We start from the raw sequence: 22,567 nt of genomic DNA on the forward strand, positions 1-22,567 counted from the left end.
ACCCTTTCACAGGGGTCGCCTAAGACCATCGGAAAACACATATATAATTACATATTGTTTTTGTGATTAATCACTATGCTTTAATTATGTTCAATTTGTAACAATGAAATTGGAGGTCACCACAACATGAGGAACTGTATTAAAGGGTCGCAGCATTAGGAAGGTTGAGAACCACTGAAAAGCATTATAAAGAGTTAGGTTATCTATATATATAAAAGGCTAATATGCAAATTGTTCCCTCGGGAGTTCGATCACTCACTATGATGTGCGCTGATCACCACGGGGCGGTGCAGAGCGAAGAAAGGCCCCAGCAGGCAGCCCGAAGGCCCGATCAGCCCTGATTGCTGGCCAGGCCTAGGGACGCTACCCATGCACTAATTTCATGCACTGGGACTCTAGTAATAATTAACTAATAATTAATGAACATTAGCCTGATGGCATTTGCAATGACTTACCCAGCAAGGCATATGGCTATATGCACACACAATCAAATACTTCAGCACACCTAGAGCTTCATGCTAGGGCTGCCTCCTTCACTGGTTTCCTTTTCTATTATGTGTGTTTTTTCTATGTAGCAGGAAAGTCCCACACTTTGATCCCCACCAAGGCAAGAAGGAAATCCAGAACACAACTGATTGAGTGGGTGGTATCATTTTAATGTGATACAGGAACTCTACCAAAGACACTGCCTTCAGTAAAATAAACCAGTTGTCAGACCAAAGACAGAAATGGCAGCCTCATCTTCTATATATACCAGTATAAAAGCCTAATATGCAAATTGTTCCCTCGGGAGTTCGATCACTCACTATGATGTGCGCTGATCACCACGGGGCGGTGCAGAGCGAAGAAAGGCCCCAGCAGGCAGCCCAAAGGCCCGATCAGCCCTGATCGCTGGCCAGGCCTAGGGACGCTACCCGTGCACTAATTCCATGCACTGGGACTCTAGTAATAATTAACTAATCATTAATGAACATTAGCCTGATGGCATTTGCAATGACTTACCCAGCAAGGCATATGGCTATATGCACACACAATCAAATACTTCACCACACCTAGCGCTTCATGCTAGGGCTGCCTCCTTCACTGGTTTCCTTTTCTATTATGTGTGTTTTTTCTATGTAGCAGGAAAGTCCCACACTTTGATCCCCACCAAGGCAAGAAGGAAATCCAGAACACAACTGATTGAGTGGGTGGTATCAACAGACCCATAGGGTGCTCTTAGAAAATAATTCTGCTTGACCCAAATCAATCATCTTCGTCGTCATCAGTAGCAATAGCTCTCCAAAAGGTCTTCTTGCTTCTCCTCTTGTCCCCTAGAGTCTAGAACATACATTAATTATGTTCCTCCTCTAAACAGAACCATCCAGTGCTTCCTATCTCACCCAGAGAAAATGCCACACTATTCACTATGGCTTACAAGGACCACCCACAGGCTGGAGTTGCTCTTCCAGCTCATGGCTCGCATTTTTCTGTTCCCTCTACCTGGAGTGCTCTTCCACTAAATCCCAACATAATACAAAATGATAATGTATTGAACAAATTCTTTCTAAAATTGGGAATAAGGCAAGAATGTTTGTCCTACTTCTACTCAGCATTGTAATGAAGGCCCTATCCAGAGCAATAAGACAAGAGCAATAAACAAAGACATGAAATTGAAAACTAAGAAGTAAACTGCTTTTATTCCTGACAATTGTTTATACAGATCCTCCTATCAAACTTAAAAACCAAAAATAAAAAATACTAAGTGACTTTAGCAAGGTTACAGGATACAAGGTTAATACACACACAAAAAAATTATGTATCTTTTCATATTTACATATTAGAAGTAAGGAACTGGAAAATGAATTTGTTTACAATTCCATCTATAATGGCATCAAAAGCATAAAATAATAATGAAAAACTTAATAAAATATGTGCAAGACCTCTACACTAAAAACTACATAACATATGAATAACTGGTAAGATGCAATATTTTTACGGATTTGAAGACTTCATATTTAGTTGTCACTGCTCCACAAATTGATATATAGTTTCAATGCAATTCAAATCATAATCTCACAAGCATATTTTTAGAAACTGACAAGTTGATTCTCAAATTTATATAGAAAAACAAAGGATCTAAAAAAGGCAAAGACTCTTAAAAAGGAGTATAAATTTGGAGGGCACAAACTCTCTGATTTAAAGACTTACTATAAAGCTACAGTAATCAAAACAGTATGGCATTGACATAAGGACAGAAAAACAGACCAATGAAGCATAACAGATAAACCAGAAATAGATCCACATATTTATGGCCAATTGATTTTTTTTGACAAAAAGTTTCAAAAATCACTACATGTAAAAAGCATAACAAAAAAGGATAAAGGGGGCTGGAACAACTACATAAGCATATGTACAACAATAAATCTCAAATTTAACTCGCAGATGTGAAAATTAATTTACCATGGATCAAAGATTAAGCATAAAAGCCAACATGCTAAAGCTCCTAAAAGAAAACACAGAATATCTCACAACCTCGAGGAAGGCAAAGATTTCTTAGAACACAGAAAATACTAATCTCCCTCTCCCACCCCCACAAAAGATAAATTTGTATTTATCAATATAAACCCTTCTGCTTATCTACAGGCACTGTAAAGGATGTGAAAGAATAACCCAAAGACTGGAAAAAAATATTTGAAATAAATAGAGATAGCTACAAATGTAATACAGATATCTGACAAAGGACCTGTAACCAGAATATATAGAGTGCTCTGACAAATCAATAACTAAAAAACAAGTAACTCAATTTTTAAGTGGATAAATACTTTAATAGTCCATCCACCAAAGATGATAAATGAATTGCCAGTAAAACCATGAAAAGATACTCAGCATCATTAGTCATCAGGAAAATAAAGACTGAAACCATAATGAGATACCATTGCATATCTATCAGGATAAATAAAGTTAAAAAGACTGCCAACACCAAATATTGGAAAGGATGTAGTGTAATTGAAAATTGCAAACACTGCTGGTCAAAGTGTAAATGGTATAATCACATCAGAAAGGAATATTGCCAGTTTCCACAAATTTAAACTCATATCTGCCTAACAATTCCACTGCCTAACAATTGTGTTATCCATGATATAAAAGCCTAGAGCTACACAAGACTGTCACATGAATGCTCATATTAGATTTAGTCATAATAACCAAAACTACAACCAACCATCAACAAGAAAATGCGTGTGGGAAGAACAGAAAAGGGGAAATTTCTGAGATGATGGAAATGCCCTATATCTTGATGTATCAGTGTATACATTTAATAAAATCATTGAGCAGTACATAAGATCCATGCACTTCACTTTATGATTTAAAAAGAAACAAATAAAATTTGCTTCAAAAAGAAGATTTTAAAAAGTTAATTGGGTAGCGCAATAGTTAGCATCAGCTCAATTATGCTATGGTAACAAACAGCCTCCAAGTCTTAGTGCCTTAAGTAGGAGTACGCCTGCTAACCAAATGCAACCTGCTGGCCAAAAGCAGCCTGCTGCCTATGTTGTAAATAAAGCTTTACTAAATCACAGTCATGCCCATTTATTCACATATTTCTATGTGTAACAAAGTAGAGTAAAAGCCTAAGATAGTTTCTATCTGGCCCTTTATGGGCAAAGTTTGCTTTCTGACCCCTGGCTTGAAACCATGAAGGTTCATTTCTCACTCATGCTCCATGTTAATTAGATATCAGCTGGGAGCTCTGCTTCATGTCATCCTCACTATCAGGCCTGGCTGATGGGGCGACTACCTGGAATGATGCTGGCCCCTGTGATGAGGGACATGAGCAAGCTCTAAAGGACCTTCCACCAGCAATTCAGTGATCTGGCTCCAAAGTTCCACATCACTTTTCCTTACAACTCCTGGGCCAGAAGTGTTCACATGGCCCCATTCACACAAGGGGACCAGAAAAGACAATCCTACCATTTGTTTATACATGGGCCTGGGCGTGGAGAACTGGGAAATCTGCCAATCAGCACTGATGACTACCACAATTAAACTGAGAACCATCAGTCCAGGTGTTTATTTCCAACAAACATGCATGACCCTGCTAAAATATTGCCCTGCTGGGTAGACTCTCTAATCCTAGACATTCCCAAAGTTGCCCCTCACCCTTCCCTTTGGCTCCTGTGTCACTAGTTAGAGCAGCCCAGCACTGCGTTCTGCACTCATATTGGATCTAGATTGCAAATCTGACCAACCATCACCTTCACATTGAATACTTAGTAGGGACTCCAGTCCTCATGAACAAGTCAAGTCTCTGTGCCCCAGACCCTGCCACACCTCATCTCTCCACTGGTTCAATGTCATTGGTGGAATACAGCTTACAATTCCCCGGGCATGTCATACTGCTTCCGGATTCCACCCACTCTTCTGCTCCTGTGGTGTGGTTTCCACTGTGTGGAACACCCTCTCCTATCATTCCTAACCTTGAACATTCCGCACAGTCATTATGTTGTCCACAGAGTTTTCCATGACCACCAGTCAGAGAAAACTTTGCTACTACTGCATCAGACCCAAAGTGCATAATCAGAGTACTTCGTCCATTGGGTTCAATGACAGCTAACTTACACAGTACTCACCAGGTGCCAAGCACTTTTCTAAGCACTGTTCATATATCATTTCATTTAGTCCTTATCCCAGCCTACAGATAGGTGCTAGTATCATCTCTAGTTTAAAGATAAGGACACTGAGGCATAGGGCTATTAATTAATTTGCGCAAGCTCCCCCAGGCAGCAAATGGCAGAGCTGGGGTATAACCAGTAGGCTGCAAGGCAAACTCTTAACATCTTGCTACCCTGCATTGCAACACTGAGCAAGATAGGTCTGTCTGCCTTTGAAAATGAGGCAAAAATAGCAAAATAGCATCTCGTTCCTGTCGATACCCCCAGGGGCCTGGATCATGGGCATTTAGGCAACAGTAGCTGCTTAAATCAGGGTTTGTTTGGATGAAATGAGACCCGGGATTCCACAAACCAAGCTTTCTGCTAAATAAAGTCCTCTTGACTTGTGACATTTAGGAAGTGGACAGATAATTACCACATATACCTTTTCCTGGACCCCAGCCCTTCCTACAGGGCTGCTGGCCTACTTGGAAATGGAGAGACAGGAAAGGTCCGAATTGCAGATCTTCAGAAAACAAGATACTCTGAGTTGGGACCGGCATCCAGCCAATCACTCAGGAACTTTAACAGAATGCTGACTGAAATGTGAGAACTTGGCTTCTCTGTTCAGAAAACAACACAAAGCTTTCCTAAAAGTTTTTCTTTCCGCATATAATTATGCTTTCGATTGTTAATAGCTATAATTATGGAAGATGGCATTGTCGTGCCTGTAATTTTTCCTATCCCCTTTGGTATTTATTGATAAATGGCTTTATTAAAAAATAATGATAATTACCTTGTTTGGTTATATATCAATATCGTTTCAGTTTTTCTTTATTGCCAATTATGGAATTTTATGGATTGCTAACATTTAGTTCTTTTATTGGTTTATATTCTCTTGGTGGTACAAAAAAGGGGGAGAAATTAACAATAATTTAATCCCTTCATTTCCTGACTCCCCCCAACTCTGTGAAGAAAGCAGTCTATGCCTGCTACACAATTCTAACAATTAGCTGCAGACCCCAAAATGCTCCTCTACGGGCCAGGGCCTCACCAAATGGTAGAAAATGAAAGGCTCTTCCCCACCAGCGCACCTCACAGAATCAGCACCCAGAGCTCAAAACAAAGCCCTGTCTGGTGGGACCAGGGTTTAAAATCTACTAAATTAACCACAAGAAGATCAGATAGGCAAGTAGCTGGTCTCGGTGTTTCCCATTTGCTTTACCATTACAGCCAAACCACCTTCCACACAGCTCTTGGATAGCTCCTTCCAAAAGAAACTCCCCTTGGACCTCTTTTGAGTTCTCTCTGGAGACTCTGAGCTCTCAAAAGCTAAGAAGAGTACACACCCCTTTGTTTATCAGCTGTCCTCCACCGGGTACAGCCCAGCTCATAGTCTCTCTGCCAAACTTGAATCAATGCCCCAAATGTAAGTGGTCCGTGCTTCTTTGCAAACAGTGCATCTGACAGTGTTTTCATGAGGAAGTGAAGTCCTTGTCCTGAGCATCAAGAAGAGGAAGCGTATGAGCCATTGGTACTTGCTGTATAAGTCAGACTGCGCTAGGAGGGAGAGGACACGAGCAAAAGAGCATCACATTTGGAATCAGACCCACCTGTCTAACTTTAGGCCATGCTCTTAACCTCTTTCCACCTCTCTTCCTGAAAAATAATTTCAGCGACACCTGCAACTCAGAATTGTTGTAAGGATTTAATGAGTTAAACATCTGGCACATACTTATTGTTTAATATATGCTATTAGCTCTTTCCCTTTCTTCTAGCTTAGCAGTTTTCAACTGAGGCAATTTGCTCCCCAGGAGACAGTTAGCAATGTCCAGAGAAAATGTTTGTGATCACAACTTGGGGAGGGCCATGCTGGCACCTAGTGGGTAGAGACCAGATGCTGCTAAACATCCTACAGTGCATAGGATGGCCCCCACAACAAGAATTATTCAGCCAAAAATGTTAGCAGTGGCAAGATTGGGAAGTCTTGCTCTAGATCAGTGTGAGATAATTCTTTCATTATGGCTGTTTATTCTCCATTATTCTCCATATCGTCTATCTCTTTAAATGAGCAAAGACTTACTGAGAACCTACCATGTGCAAAGTGCTATGCTAGGCATATCCTTAACCATCTTGTATATTCGGTTGCTGGCTGACCTTTTCCCAGAGCAACTCCCATCCTCAAATATTGTCCAACCTTATGAACATCAAGCTCTGGCTTCTTTCTTCTCGATGCTGCTCTCAGCGGTCCTGAAGTCAGACATGCTATGTGTCAGAGCAAAGACCTGTATTAATCAACCACTCCAAATATAGCAACAGCAGCATGAAAATCAAAGAATGGGCCTTGGGGACATCAATATTTGCATGTTCATAATAAATACTTAACTACACATCTGTGCAATGTTCAATGTAGTTGAGGGAGAAAAAGAACATTTATGTTGATATTTGTCAACTTCCACAACTCAAGCATTGGATGTGCTAAAGAAAACTGTAAAGCTGAATAGTCATAAAGATGATTTTAAATGTGTTTATAAATATGCACTTATGAATTAGAGATATGCTTGATTTACTCTGAAGTTTTTCTAACCGTCAATTAACCTATAGCTACCACCTGGGTTAGTGGAACAACTTTTCAATCTGTGTATTAAATATCCATCTCTTTCCATCTTATGCTCACCTCCACAACTCATACTGACCTAGGCTTCAACACCCAAGACTTGGTTTCATGTTTTTATTCTTCTCTGTATATGTTGCGCATCTGTGTGAGTACGTCTCTCTGTGTGCAGAAGCCCTAGTTACCACATTTCAATCCACCAGGTTCTACTGTTAGTTCTTTGTGGTCATATTATCATTTCATTGTCATAAACCACTACAGAGGCAGATGGTATCCCCTTTGTTTTTGAGGGGGGAAGAATGAAGGTTTAGAGAGGTTAAGTAATTGGGCCAAAGTCACACAGCTAAAAATTCTCAGTAAGAGTGTTCTGAGAATTTTGTGTGTCTAATTCCAAAACCTATGTTCTTCACCATTACACTATTTAGGAAGAAAGAGCCCTCCGTCTGGTGAGAGCTCTTCATAAAGAAGGAAGCAGTGGGCACACCCTTTGACTCAGCAAATCTATCTCAAAGAAATGCTCATTCACAGAAGCTAGCTCATGTACAGAAATTTATATGTAAATATATATATATTGCATAATTTGAAAGGGAGAAAAGAGTAAACAACCTAAATGGGGGAAGTAGATCCACGCTATGGAATGTGGGAATTCTGTACAAAATAGGGGGAATATGGCAAAGAGAGCTTTGCTTACCCATTACCCATCTTCGCTTCTTCCTTACTAACAATACTCTGATTGAATAGATGTGTGCTAGTAAATGTTTCACAACCAGATCGCTCTTGTACCAATTTTTATGGTGTAAATATTCCCACTATGGCCAACTTTAAGCTACCAAGTTGAGGCTCACAAAAATTCCTAAGAATGTAACAATTGGTTCTTGCAACCAAGGAAGAGCCAGCTCCAGCACATGATTGCCTAGGGCAGTGGTTCTCAACCTTCCTAATGCCACGACCCTTTAATACAGTTCCTCATGTTGTGGTGACCCCCAATTTCATTGTTACAAATTGAACATAATTAAAGCATAGTGATTAATCACAAAAACAATATGTAATTATGTATGTGTTTTCCGATGGTCTTAGGTGACACCTGTGAAAGGGTCATTCGACCCCCAAAGGGGTCGCGACCCACAGGTTGAGAACTGCTGGCCTAGGGGTAAGCAACAAGGTATAAACAATTTGTCCTTCCTTAAAAGTGTGACAGACAGCAAGTGTGGAAGCTTTTTCTCTTCTTCTCCCCTTCTTCCTCCTTCCTGCTTGGAATTCAGATGATATGACTGGAACTCAGCAGCTACTTTGAGCCATGAAGCAACATAAAAAATGATGGTGGTACAGACAGACAGAAGGTACAGAAAGAAAGGGGGAGCCTTGTCTCTGTTGACTTCATGAAGCCAACACAAGAGCTTTGGCCCACCTACCTCTGGGCTCCTCTATTGGAAATAAAATAAAACTCCTATTTTAATCCATGGCTGCTTTGGTTTTCTGTTACATGACACCCAACTAATACAGACTTTGCTTTCACATCTCTATTACTTATATCTTTTATAATGAGAATGTGTTATTTTTTTAATTAAAAAGGCAAAATAAATTATTAGAGTCAAGCGGTTGGACCCTTAATAAATGTTTCCAAGTTGCCAATTCTTATGACAGTATCCATGGATCACAGGGCCGGGGGCGAGGAAAACCAAGAGAAAGTGCAAGCCTGGCACACAAATCTACAATGTGGGCATGCCCTGAAAATGAAAGGGAAAGACTGGAATCCAACCAAGTTCTCAAACTGCCAAAAAGGTGTCTGGCCAAAAAGGATTCAGAGGCCTCCTGAGGTAAGCCTTGGGTGAAACACACAACAGGTGATGGAGAAGCACAGGATGTGCTGCCAGGCTGACGTCTCTACTCCAGAAAGCTCCCATGCAGCCTGCCCATGGAGAGGAAAGGCAGCGAGACTCATCCCCTGGCTCACAGCACAGGCTCCTAAGCTGTCCCAATTAAGGGGACCCCGGAGACTGTAAAAAGGAAACAGAAGACAGAATCTCAAACCACATAGCATGGGATGGAGCAAGAAAATACGGGACCCATTCAAGTTTCCGGGCCCAAAGGGAGAACTGCAAACAGCAATCTGGTGGTTAGGAAAGTCCTGGGGGAGAGCGCAGACAAATCCAATGGGGTCTTCATGGCTCCTATTCCCCAGGGGTCACAAATATTTTACTGAGAGTGACACATTGCAAAATCAATCGCAGTGTAATTCTTCTGCCTTGTCTTACACAAAATAACTGCCAAGTGTATTCAGGATGCATCTTTGGAGACCATTTCAAGTCACTAAGTTCTACATGCACTCTGTGTGCCCAAGATTAGGGTCTATGCCATGGAAAAAATGCTAAGCATAGGCCCCTATTCTTGAAGATTCTGCAGTTTTTAAAAAATGAGTTGTGCATAGGTAAAAATATCTAGAGAGCCTCCATCTATGTCTAAGCATCAGATGTATAGTCAAACTTAATGGTCAAGAATTCATAGGAGGAAAGGCAAAGAGGAATGTAAAAACCACACAGAGAATACAGGTCAGAGAAATATGGGTCTTCAGTCAGACCCTAAAGAATATATATAAATAGAGCCAGAAAAAAAATTAGAAAGAATGTATTCCATACTGAAAAATGGCAAATAATGTGTGAACAAATATATTTCCAATAATAAAAGTAGTGAAAAAAAGGAGAGTGGAGAGAAGAAAATGATAATACTGGGCATTCATGAGGAATAATGTTGAAGAGGGAAAAGTGGAAATTATTCATTCTTTCATTCATAAATTCAACAAATGTTAAATGCCTGTGCACTTGTTCTAGGGCCTCGAATACCAAACTAAAGGCTCTCAGACAATAGGGAGCCCCTGGAAGCTAAATAATGGGCTCCACCTACTCGTTCGAACTGATGAAAACTCACACTATCCACACTCTCAAAAGTGGAAAGATATTATGAGGAGAAGCAGCCCAGATATTTCTAGGCCTCAGTAGCTCATAACTGAGAAAAGGTAATAACGAACCCAGGAGTGATGACGATGCCCATGGGCTAAGATATCCCTTTCCCAGCATCTCACACTCAGTGAAGTTGTGTCCCATCAACGCCCCAACCCTCCCAACGTCCAGTGTGCTTGAATACAGTGTGTACCCAGTAAAGCCCAAGTACGGTGAGGGCCAGGTTTGGTCCATTGTCCCAGATGCCAGAGAATCAAAACCTAAGGCTAAGAGCATGACACGTGTCCCCCGGGAAGCTGTGGCAGATTTTCACAGTGGTTGATGAAATGGAGGGCAGGGGTCAGAGATGCTTACAGCGAGAAACACGTAATGGATATTGGTATTTAAAACAGAAAGTAGCCCTGGCTTTAAGTTAATGTTTCATATCCAATAAAGAAGGCTAAATATCTATTGTTTTGATAGATTGCTATAAATGAAACATTAGCGGGGCTCTTAAACACCTTGCTTCAGATCTTCATTACATGAAATTAATCTTGAACAGCATATCACACCCAATATGGCTGGATCCTATTAAGTAGCCAGTTAGGTTACATAGGCTCTGCTTTGTCTAGTAAGGACAGAATCGGGAAGGAGTCTAACAGGACAATTTCACCACTTCTGCAGCCCAGGAGCATTACAAGTCAGAGCAGAATGTTTTCTAGAAATTCTCAGTGTGGCCATCATGCCCTGGAGGAGATTTAGGATAATTTCACAGTGTCTTCCAAAAAGCATGGCCATGCTGAGTGCTTAACGTAGTATTATCAAAGAGTTGAGACTGGAGAGACTGCAAATCTCCATCCTGGCTCGCTGAGAATGGGGTAACCTTTGCTGCCTCCAGACCCCTCCGAGGACTTCCACCGAATCATCAAAGTCAGTGAAGATTTCCCTGAAGTTGTCTTGTGGAAACTTCCATTAGGCAAAAGACGACCAAAAGCTCAAAATATAATAAACTCAGAGGGTGGGAGGAAAACACAAAACCCAAATACAACTACTCTTTTCAGCCAAAAACAAGCCTGAGAAAAAGCACAAACCTCCAAGAATGCAGAGAACTCAAATGTCCAAGGAACAGAGTCCCTCTTCTGGCCACACCTGCTGACTTATAGAGGCGCATGCCACTCACATGTTACCGAGGCTCCTAAATGTTCACACCAAGTGCCCACTAGCAGAGACTGATGTGGATTTTATCCTCCTAGGAGGCACATGGAGAACCTGGGGAAGCAGACAGTGATTTTTTGACCTTTGCATTCCATATAACAATATATAGGAGGCACATGGAGAACCTGGGGAAGCAGTGATTTTTTGACCTTTGCATTCCATATAACAATATAACTAGTTACCAGAAGGCCCTATAAAACCTTTTTATAACATGTTAGGGAGATAATCCATAATGTTTTTATATTAAGCCAGAAAAATTTTCTCTTTGGTGTTCGTTTTGTTCATGAGACCACCTCAATCAGATTTGTTCCTACAGTGAGGACAGGGTGGAGCAAAGCAGGGCTGCCCGTCAGTCACTCCAACACTTACTGTCCAGCTACAGATATGGATGTTTCTAGAACCATCTTGGCTCTAAATTCCTTCAATAGGGAAACTTCTCCAAAATGAAGAAAGTATTTCACTCCGTATACCATTACCATGGACTCCTGTATCTAACAGCGTCTCTTCTTTTGATACTTCCAACCCACCGGAACTGCAGCAATATCTCCCTTTCTCAACCAGTCACTGTTCCATAGTAATCACACTAACATGTACACACCATGTACTCTTTACATGCTTTCTTTTTATATATTAACTCAATCATCCTAACAAGACTGAGATGGGTTTCTTACTAGCCCACTTTAGAGGTGAGGAAACTGAGGCTTAGGGAGGCACGTAGCAATTAAATGGAAAACCTGGAATCTGAATCCAGCAATTTGGTTCCATCAGCCCTGCTCTTAATCCCAACAGTATATTGCATAGGTTTTACTTGTTCTTTCCAAAGTTGAATAATATGAACCCAGATATATAATCCAAAGAGTAATAGTGAGAGATCAATCCCTAAGTGTGCTTGGCACATTTCTCCCCCATTCCTTCCACCTCACTCCCTGAACTCCCAGTATTCAGTAATTAGGTATTTCTGCTGCCCCCTTAAACATGTTTTGATATTTTAAAAAAAATGGCCATAAGAAATGCCAGCAAGCACAAGAGTGACAGAAAACAGACCATTGTTTCTTTTGACCATGTAGACGTGCCCCTGATATTGACATCTCAGCTCTCAGCCAATGTTCCAGGTATTGGGTGGTTTGCTTGACTGGAAGAGAAGGAAGAAATTAACATTCACTGAGCACTTTCTCGCTATGTGCAAGGTGATATGCTATGTGCTTTCACCCACATTAGTGTCTTTAATACCAACAGCAAGCCCACCAAAGGTAATTAATAAAATCTTGTTTTGAAAGACAAAACACAAACACACAAAAAACAGACTCAGAAAGATTAAGTACCATGGTCAAGGAGACTCACCCAGGAGCGATGGTATTTGGATTAAACCAAAGCCTGATCTGCAGCTGAGGCTATTTCTGCAACCGCATGCTGGGGAGTAGATACCCTCGCCTTTAAACCAGAATTCATTCTTAGATTTTTTTTTCCCCCTCTGAGCAGTGAGTCTTTACAGATTTACTGGTTGTTAAATGCTACTGACTCTAGCTAATTCCCAAATTAACTAGATTCCTTTTGGAGCTTGTAAAATGTGCTACACACTCAACTTCTGAATTTAGCATGCAAGATGATGACCACAGCAGGAAGAATGGTGCAACTTTCTTGTTAGAACAATGCACGTCTAAAAGCCTCTTTTAATTTCTACCTTCTTTTATGGGGACTACGTGAACGAGGACACACCTAGGATACTGCATATTAATTTCAACACAGCTAATACCCAGAATGTCCCACCAATTTACTCTTCACTGACAATGTAAAAAGAAAATGATTTATGCAGATCAATCATCTCGCTCATCAAGTCCTACCCTGACAGCCAGCCTTCATCATTGCTATTTAAAAGGCACTGCTGACAGAAAAGACCGACTCTTTGATTAAGGGCCCTGTCTGGCTAACCTTTTATTTGAAGAATGATTGCCGCTGAGTGACAAATACTTTTCCATTCATTTCAAGGCAAAGATATTGACATTCAAATTCTCAATGGCTACACTGAGCAGATGCCACTGTTGGCAAGAGGCTTGAGAGCAACAGCAGGTACGCCGTGGCTCTGGGGGCACTCGGGAAAGAATAAAACTAAAACACACACGCACGCACTGACTAAAGGCTCTCACCAAGCGAAGGCTGCGGGTCTCTGGGCCAGATCCTCTTTCCTCCGCAGCTATCAAAGAACATCTGTTTGTAGTTTCGCCCCTGGTCTCTCCTTAAAAGTGCCCTTGACCCGACTTGGAACTGCACAGACAGCAGAGACTAAGAGTAAAATCGAGGTTGGGAGCATGCGGTTTCCAACCAGAGGAGGAAACATCTTCTCCCTCTCCACCCTGAATCCCATGATCCCGGCAGATCTCACACTAAACATACTGGCCTCCCAGGACTGCAAGTAACTAAATACAAAGTAGAAGAAGCATCTGAAAAATCACCTACAAAAAGCAAAAAAACACCACAGTAATATATCATCCTATGCTAAGGGGAAAGAAGAGAGGAAAAAAATGTATGAAAGAGTCAGGGATTAACAGAAACGGAGTGACCAGATGAGACAGAAATTGAGCTTTAAAAAACAAAACAAAACAATGTTTTCTAATCCATTTCAGGTAGATGCTATGTTGGTCAGTATTTCATATATATAATGTAAACACATGTCATCACAGGATTAGTTTGCTTGTGTTCATTTCTTAAATGCAAAATATTGCCTTATAGGGAAGTGGGGAAATTATGGATTAAGGAAGGCTATTTGTGACAAGACATCTCAAAGCCTCGAGATGAATCATTTCCAGGAACAAAACTACTAGTAAAAAAGCTCAGCAGGTGATCAGTGATTCCTTTTAAATCTTGCCAAGATGCAACGTGTAGGTCTCAAGTGCTCACAAGGGACAGGGCATCAAAAAAACCTTTAGCCCTGATGTCTGACGAATTCCCACAGTGGGAGAGGCAGGGGACAGCAGACATAGGTAGAATCGTGTTCTGTTACCCCAGGCCAAACAGGTGACCCAGCAGCAGAGTAGAAGAAGGTAATGGGGCTTCAGAGAGAGAGAGAAGACCTGGGTTTGACTCCAATCTTTGCTGCTTATTAGCTGAGGGATACGAAGCAAGTTACTTTCCCTCTCCAGTCCTCTGTTACCCCATCTGCAGAATGTCTACTTTATAGAATTATTTGTGAACCTTAAACAATATGCCTTAAATAAAGCAACTTTCCCTTCCATTCCTTTCTTCTCGTCTTCTCCTCTTTGCTCACTTGTTTCTATGAGAGAGTAGTTCACAGGAGGTATGGGGGAAAACACAAGATTTACGGTTACAGGGCCAACCTATGACCCCTGGGGCAGACACCTACCAGCTGTGCAGCCGTACAATCTTTGGATAAGTTCAATTTCTTCAACTTTACTAGTAAGTGAAATCAGTCATGCTAGCCCTATGTTCCCCACTGAGTTACAATGAGAAAAAAATAAGATAATGTTAAAGCACTTGATAAATTTTTAAATCGATACAGAAATGTTTTCCATAGTTACTGTTTTTCTCCAAAAATGGTATACTCAAACCCATTTTTATCTTTTTCCTTATTTATTTCACCCATCTATATTTCTCATGGTAATACATCAATCACCCATTAATTAATTAATAATTATAATATCGTCTCCATTCACTAGAACTATTAGTTGCCTCTACAGCTGTCTGGAAGAAGTACCAGGTAGAAGTGACATTTCTTCCATAACAAAAATTTACTGGAGGTTATTATGAGCCAGGAGGTGAATAAAAATGCAAAACTGAGTCAAGTGGAGCAAATAGATAAATAAATAAATGATTTCAATATTGCTGCACCATATGTATCACAAAGGATGCTGAGGATGCTGATGAGAGAGGGTGTGGCTACCTGGGGGGGCAGGGGAGAGTTCTCCATGATGTGTTAGACATAGGTCTTCCAGGGTGAGCAAGTCCTCACCAGGTGGAAAAGGAAGAAAGAGGTCATTTGGGGGGAAATAATGCCAAGTGCAAAGGCACGAAGGCCCAAGAGAGATCACATGCTCCGGCAGGGACAAGGGCAAGTCCAAGATAACTTATAGATTTAAGACTCACTCCTTTAAGCAAAGGGGAGTTTGCGTTTGAAACTGCTGTGACGTGGTCTATGGTTTAGAAACATTCACTGGGCACCTAATCTGTGGTAGAAACTGGAGACACAAACATGGAAAAGACTATCTGACACCCGCTCTGGGAGGGGAGTGAGGTAGTCTTACTTGCTATCAAGCAATGTCTGAGTACCTGCCCAACTGGGGGCGCTGGGTGCCCCAGCCCCCTGGCACCAACACCCATGGCTTCTTCTCTGGCCATGGAACCTGCCCATCCTATCCAATTTGTGGGTGTGAGTTCCTATGATTCTGCTTGACCCTACTGTTCTGTTTCTATGGACGGTGGTGCAACTATGGGTCCCCACTTACATGTTGTGAGCTCTGTCCTCCGTTTTCCGTCATCCCTCCCTAATGCTAACCTACTGCCATCCTGCTTTGACCTGTGGACAGCCCAATGGCTCCTGAAACTGTTTCTAAACATGGGAAGGTCTCTATTCCAAGCCTCTGCCCCTTGCCCCCTGTATGCCCTTTCAGTGAAAGTGTGAAAGGTGGTGCTAGGTGTTCACCAAATCTTGTTTCACTGTCTTCTTCCTGGGCATACAGAGAGACAAAAATTGACAACAGTTCATTTCATCAATAGAGGAAAAAAAGCGCATTCCAGGTCTGGCCTTTAAAAAACATCCTAGTGCAGACTTTCTAGTGTATTAGTTTTTTAGGCTACGATAACGATCACCACAAAATTGGTGGCTTAAAACGACAGGAACTTCTTCTCTCACTTTGCTGGATAGCACAAATCCAAAATCAAGGTGTCAGTAGGGCCACCCTTCCTCCAAAGACTCTAGAGGAGAATCCTTCTCTGCCTTTTCCAGCTCCTGGTGACTCTCGGCATCCCTCGGCTAGTGGCCGCATCACTCCAAACCCTGCCTCTGGGGTCTTTACGTGGCCCTTCTTCCTTCTGTGTGTCTGTGTCCAAATATCCCTCTCCTCTCTCTTGTAAAGGGCATGAGGTTTTTTTATTTAAATCTCATTCTAAATTGGTATGACTTAAGATCCCCCTAAGATCCTTAATTAATTATATCTGCAAAGAGACTATTTCCAAATATTGTCACATTCTGAGGTTCCACATAGGCATGATTCAAGTGGGTCACTAGTCAACCCACTACGCCTTCCATGCACCCTTGGAGGCCTTGTGCTCCCGCTGACGCAGTCGCCAGGTGTCAGAGCCCGATTTCCGAGTGGCCACGTGAAGCAGAGTTCCCCCAACAGCACCCCTCACTGGACACATAAATGGTCATAAAACGTCTCGATGTTAAGCCACTGAGATTTCAGGGTTAATTTGCTACAACGGCAGAGGCCAGCCTGGCTTGGCTACCACCCCGAGCCTTGTGCCTTTGCTCTGCAACGCAAACACGGATGATGGGCCCAGGGCTCACATGCAGTGTTTTCATTTGGGGTCATTTTTTGCTCAAAAGCCCTTTTAGGTTGTTCTTGCTAAATGTCCCAGGAATTTCTTCTGGAGCTTTGCTTGGCCTGAGTATGACTGTATGAGAGGTTTCTTATGTTCCCTGGGTCATTAGGCTTCTGCTGATAACATCGCTGTTTTCTCTACTGATCTCACAGGAGAATGTGGTGGCCGGTGTGAGTTATCTCTTGCTTTTACTGTGGCAAGGGGGAAGGAGATAGGGGTCAAATGTGGGTGTTTTCCAGCTAAATTCATCCAAAAGTGCACCAAGAAAAACAGTAGCTAGTGTCCCTTTCTTACAGAAGTAGGAAGAGTACCAGATTGTAGAGTCATGAAACTTGGGCTGAAATGTCCCAGCTCTGCAAACTCGACAGCTAAGATACTTTGAAGTTGCTTTTTGTCACAGAGCCCTACATCTCTTTAATTTTTTTAAAAGGATGGAGGGTAAACACCACCTTTTCTTCAGGGTGGCTGTGAGAATTACATGGTACTAGATACATGCTTAGCTGAGTGCTGCTATCATAGCAGTTACTGGTATATGTGAACTTTCCTATGCACAGGCCAATTTATTCCCACTTGTATCACCGCCTTCCAGGCCAAGGTCACAGCTAAGTGGGTGTGAAACCATGATCTTTAGCGTTGGTCTCAACAACCCCGCAAGCATTTTCTGCTCGTTCTCTAATTCTCCCTTTTAGATACTACTTGTCCAGTCCTTAGAAATGGCTTACAAGTTAGTGGATGGACTGTCTAACCCAGCCGTGGGCAAACTACGGCCCGTGGGCCGGATCCGGCCCATTTGAAATGAATAAAACTAAAAAAAAAAAAAAGACCGTACCCTTTTATGTAATGATGTTTACTTTGAATTTATATTAGTTCACACAAACACTCCATCCATGCTTTTGTTCCGGCCCTCCGGTCCAGTTTAAGAACCCATTGTGGCCCTCGAGTCAAAAAGTTTGCCCACCCCTGGTCTAACCTCTCTCATCAGCTGAGTTTTACTCTTAAATACTTCATGAGAGTTTGTTTTGAGCCTCCAGTTAGACTGAGAGCTCCCTGAAGGCAGGAACTATTTATTACCTTATTTCTGTAAACCCAGCGCCTGTGGCACAGTGCCAAACTGATCATCGGGGACTACCCCATGCTTACTGACTGCCGAGAGAACGGAGGATGGAGAGTTCATGACTAAGACAGGATTTGGCCTGTTATATCATGAATGTTCACAAAATAAGGGGCAAGTGTAGAAGTTAGCTGGTGCACTCACAGAGCAGAGGGCAGGCAGCAGAAGCCAAAACACTTAAGAAACAGAACAAAAGGAGGCAGGATTCAGCGACACTATGGGATTTGGTGGGTCCCTCCCTAAATAAATCAGCTAATGGTCTGTTTGTCACCCCTTCTGAGCTGGGTCTGCAAAATGTACTCTTACAGTTGTATGAAGGGATTATAATAAAATACATGCACGGATGCAGGGGGACAGCCCCCTGTGAGAGAAGAGCTGGTGACAGCCCACCTTAATGCTAGCAGAGGCTGGATGGAAGCAAGCCCCTAAGTGAATGCCTTTAGTCTGAGATAGGACTGACCGTACACATCACACAGCATATGTTATCTACATATATAAAAGCCTAAGCAACTGTTACGATCAAACGACTGGAACGGCCTGTCGACCAGTAGCTATGATGTGCACTGACCACTCGGGGGCAGACGCTCAATGCAGGAGCTGCACCCTGGTGGTCAGTGCACTCTCACAGCCAACCTTCCACGGCCAGATGGTGGCGTCAGTGTCCAGCGTCCCTTCCTTCTACGCCCAGCCCTGCAACTGTCACCTCCCCTCCCAACCCCGCCATGGCCTGTGGGTCCCAGGCTGGGATGGGAACCAGGGGTGGGTGGCGGCAGATGTGGCCACTTTCCCAGGGCGGCCAAAGACCGGCTCCCTCCTCAGGGCCAGCAGTCAATCTCCCATGCCCTGTCCCTCCCCCAGGGCTGGCAGGTCCCAATCAGCCCAATGGTCAGCCGGTGGCGTCGGCATCCAGCATCCATTCCTTTCGCGCCCAGCCCTGCAACCATCACCTCCTCTCCCAACCCCGCCATGGCTTTTGGGTCCCAGGCTGAGATGGGAACTAGGGGTGGGTGGCAGCAGATGTGGCCACTTTCCCAAGGAGGCCAAGGATCGGCTCCCTACTCGGGGTCAGTGGTCAACCTCCCATGCCCCGTCCCTCCCCCAGGGCTGGCAGGTCCCAATCAGCCCAAGGTCCCTCCTCCTGGCCCTCCCCCCAGCCAGCAGGCCCCGATCGGCCTGGCCCTCATCGGTCCTGATCACCAGCCAGGCCTAGGGACCCCACCCATGCACGAATTCATGCACTGGGCCTCTAGTATAATATATATGTGTTATATATCAACTAGAGGCTGGTGCATGAAATTGTTGCACTGGGGGGGGGGGGCGGGTCCTTCAGCCCAGCCTGCACCCTCTCACAGTCCAGGAGCCCTCAAGGGATGTCCGACTGATGGCTTAGGCCCACTCCCCCTAAGCTGGCAGTAGGACAACCTTAGTGCTGCCGCAGAGGCGGGAGAGGCTCCCACCACTGCCGCTGTGTTCATCAGTGTGAGCCAGCTTCTGGTCAGCACACTGATCACAAGGGGTCAGCTCCTGTGTAGAGCATCTGCCCCCTGGTGGTCAGTATGCATCATAGCGACCGGTCATTCCACCGTTCGGTGGATTTGCATATTAGACTTTTATTATATAGGATTTGCAAAACATATTTATAGCACCTGCTTTGTATCAGGAACTGTTTTACTTAGATATTAACTCATTTAATCTTCACAACTCCACCACATAGATGCTATTATGATCAGCATCTTATATTTGGGAAACAAACCCAGAAAGGTGAATTTGCCCACAACCTGAGACTAGTAAGTAGGCAAGGCCTGGACTCAGATTCAGGCAGCCTGGCTCCAGAGTCTATACCCCCAGCCATTAGGCCACACTGCCTCTCAAGAGGAAGAGCAGAGGGGTGGGAGAGGGAGCCCCCAGTCAACATAGTATCTGGGAGAGGGGCTTACACATTAACAGATTTTAACAGAAGAAGCTGGTCGCAGGAGCAGGATCTGGCAGTACGGATGCAGGGAGACAGCACCCTGTGAGAGAAGAGCTGGTGACAGCCCACCTTAACGCTAACAGAGGCTGGATGGAAGCAAGGCCCTAAGTGAATGCCTTTAGTCTGAGATAGGACTGACCCCAGGGGGAAGGCCCTGAATTGCAGCATCGGGAACACAGGTCTAGCAGACTAAAAACAGAGGATAAAGACAGGGCTGGGAGCAGCTCCAGAAAGCCTTGATGGCTCTGCTTTGAGCTTCCCATCTTTAATGCACCAACTGCTAGAGGCAACAGACAGCCAGCTTTCCCACCAGCCCCCTAAAGCTGGGCAACCCGTAACCTGCACTCGGTTACCATTACTGAGTAAGTCATTTTCGTTTTCTCCAGCCTTGGCCCTCCTCCACCCTAAACAGAGTCCCCCAAGGCTCCCACTCGAGGTAGTCACTAAAGCTGGGAGGGCAATGGCGTCCTCTCCCAGGCTCCTCAGCCTTCGTGGGCAAGGCCCCCTCCTCCCTCCCTAAGCATATCGGAATGAGCACTATCTGACGGGGGAGCCTTTCATCTCTGCAGCTTTGAAAACCTCAAACGTTATATCAGATCTACAACAAAGAGCAGGGACTTCAGGGGTTGACAGCACGGCCATAATTAAAGAGGACCATCAATAAGCTGCCATGTTCAACAATGCCACCTTATAGCCGCTCCAAAGCCAACTGTTTACCTTTCAGACATTTCTATGGAAAGGTTTAAACAGGTGCCATTTGAATTGTTTTCATAGATATGCAAACAGGAGATAGCAACTTTCCTTCTAAGACAGAGTGTAATGTACAGCATGCTATTCCCTTGCTAATAGTGTTCAATTGATTTACTCAAGGGAAATACTCTCCAGTAACTGATAAGAATATGAAACCAAAAATATCATTGGAAAATACTATAGGGCTATTGCCAAAGATGAAATGGGAAACAATCCAAAATTTTCCATTTTCAGTTTCTTCTGGCCCATTGACCTCAGTTTCTCTCTTTGTAAAATAAGGAGGCTGCATTTGAAGCTTACATTGACATGAAGAACCCCTCTCTCCAGCACAAGTCCAGGTTACAGAACAGGAAAACTCAGGAGTGTTTTGGGGGTGGATCAGAGTTCCACTTGCACCCCTGTGCCCCCAGAATTTTCCAAGGGCTTTGAGAACCACAGTATTAGATCACCTTTGTGATTTCTTTCCAGGACCAAAATTTTGTGATTTTGAAGAAAAAAAATAAGGAAGGAAGAGAAAAAGGTAAAAGAGGAGGAGGAGAAACAACAACAACAAAAACTCCCTATCTTGTGTCCACAATATTTTCCTCACTGTTTAGCATCTAAATAGCACCGAATGAATGCAGTCCTGAGTCAGTGACTAAAATAGGAAGCTTAAGTATCTTCTCTGCTTCTCCTAGAGTTTGGGGAAGTGCTAACTATACCAACAGCAAACAGGAAGAGGCAGCACTGAAGTGAATTTAAGTCTTGGATACAAAGAGCTCCTCAGCTGTGTACTCATAGCTGGCTCTGTCCCATTCCTGGACAGGTATGAAGTGAGCAGAAGAAATGTGCTCCCCACACTTTTCTTCTTCCTTGGACTCTTATGCCAGCTTCCCAAGGCATGCAGTTGTCATGTTTCCAGTTCTACCTGCGTGCAGGAAACCTCTGGAGTTCTCTGGGGCTCCTGAAAACTTAGCCCATTCAAACACAGCCAGGAACTTTGACTTGGGCAATGCACAAGACTTGAGGTAGGAGCAAGAGGACTGTGTGTGGAACCACTCAGAGCCACTGATACAGGACCCCTCAGTGGCACTTGGGAAGTCTACCCATGTTCAAGGGCTCTTATCACCTCATGTGTACAACTCATACATGGGGAGGGAACCCCTGGGCCAGAATCACAGTGGCCCTACCTGGCATATTATGACACACTAGAGGCCCGGGACTTGAGGTAGGAGCAAGAGGACTGTGTGTGGAACCACTCAGAGCCACTGATACAGGACCCCTCAGTGGCACTTGGGAAGTCTACCCATGTTCAAGGGCTCTTATCACCTCATGTGTACAACTCATACATGGGGAGGGAACCCCTGGGCCAGAATCACAGTGGCCCTACCTGGCATATTATGACACACTAGAGGCCCGGTGCACAAAAATTTGTGCACTCGGGTGGTTTGGGGGGTCCCTCAGCCCAGCCTATGCCCTCTTGCAGTCTGGGACCCCTTGGAGGATGTCCACCTGCTGGCTTAGGCCCGCTCCCTGGGGGATTGGGCCCAAGCTGGCAGTCAGACATCCCCCTGGCAGCCTGGCAGCCCTTGGGGGATGTCCACTTGCCAGCGGGGAGCAGGCCTAAGCTGCAGTTGGACATCCTTAGCGCTGCTGAGGAGGCGGGAGAGGCTCCCACCACCACCGCTGTACTGGCAGCCGTCAGCCTGGCTTGTGGCTGAGCAGAGCTCCCCCTGTGGGAGTGCACTGACCACCAGGGGGCAGCTCCTGCATTGAGCGTCTGCCCCCTGGTGGTCAGTGTGT

The 22,567-nt window shown here is 43.8% G+C and overlaps 1 protein-coding gene across 3 annotated transcripts in view; it reads right to left on the reverse strand.

The window, feature by feature from the left end:
* Positions 1-22,567, reverse strand: part of LOC102245006 (chromosome unknown open reading frame, human C10orf11) — a 1,043,798-nt gene that overhangs the window by 691,222 nt on the left and 330,009 nt on the right. The window contains exon 1 of one of the 3 annotated variants that reach the window (XM_014538351.1): positions 13,326-13,582. The exons of the other annotated variants lie outside the window; for them this stretch is intronic. Coding sequence (XP_014393837.1) covers positions 13,326-13,372 — 47 coding nt within the window. The 5' untranslated portion in view covers positions 13,373-13,582. Of the gene's footprint in view, positions 1-13,325; positions 13,583-22,567 lie in introns of those variants that run through there. 3 annotated transcript variants of the gene reach the window in all.

The sequence above is a fragment of the Myotis brandtii genome, unplaced genomic scaffold (assembly GCF_000412655.1).
Source record: "Myotis brandtii unplaced genomic scaffold, ASM41265v1 scaffold190, whole genome shotgun sequence".
Lineage (NCBI taxonomy): Eukaryota > Metazoa > Chordata > Mammalia > Chiroptera > Vespertilionidae > Myotis > Myotis brandtii.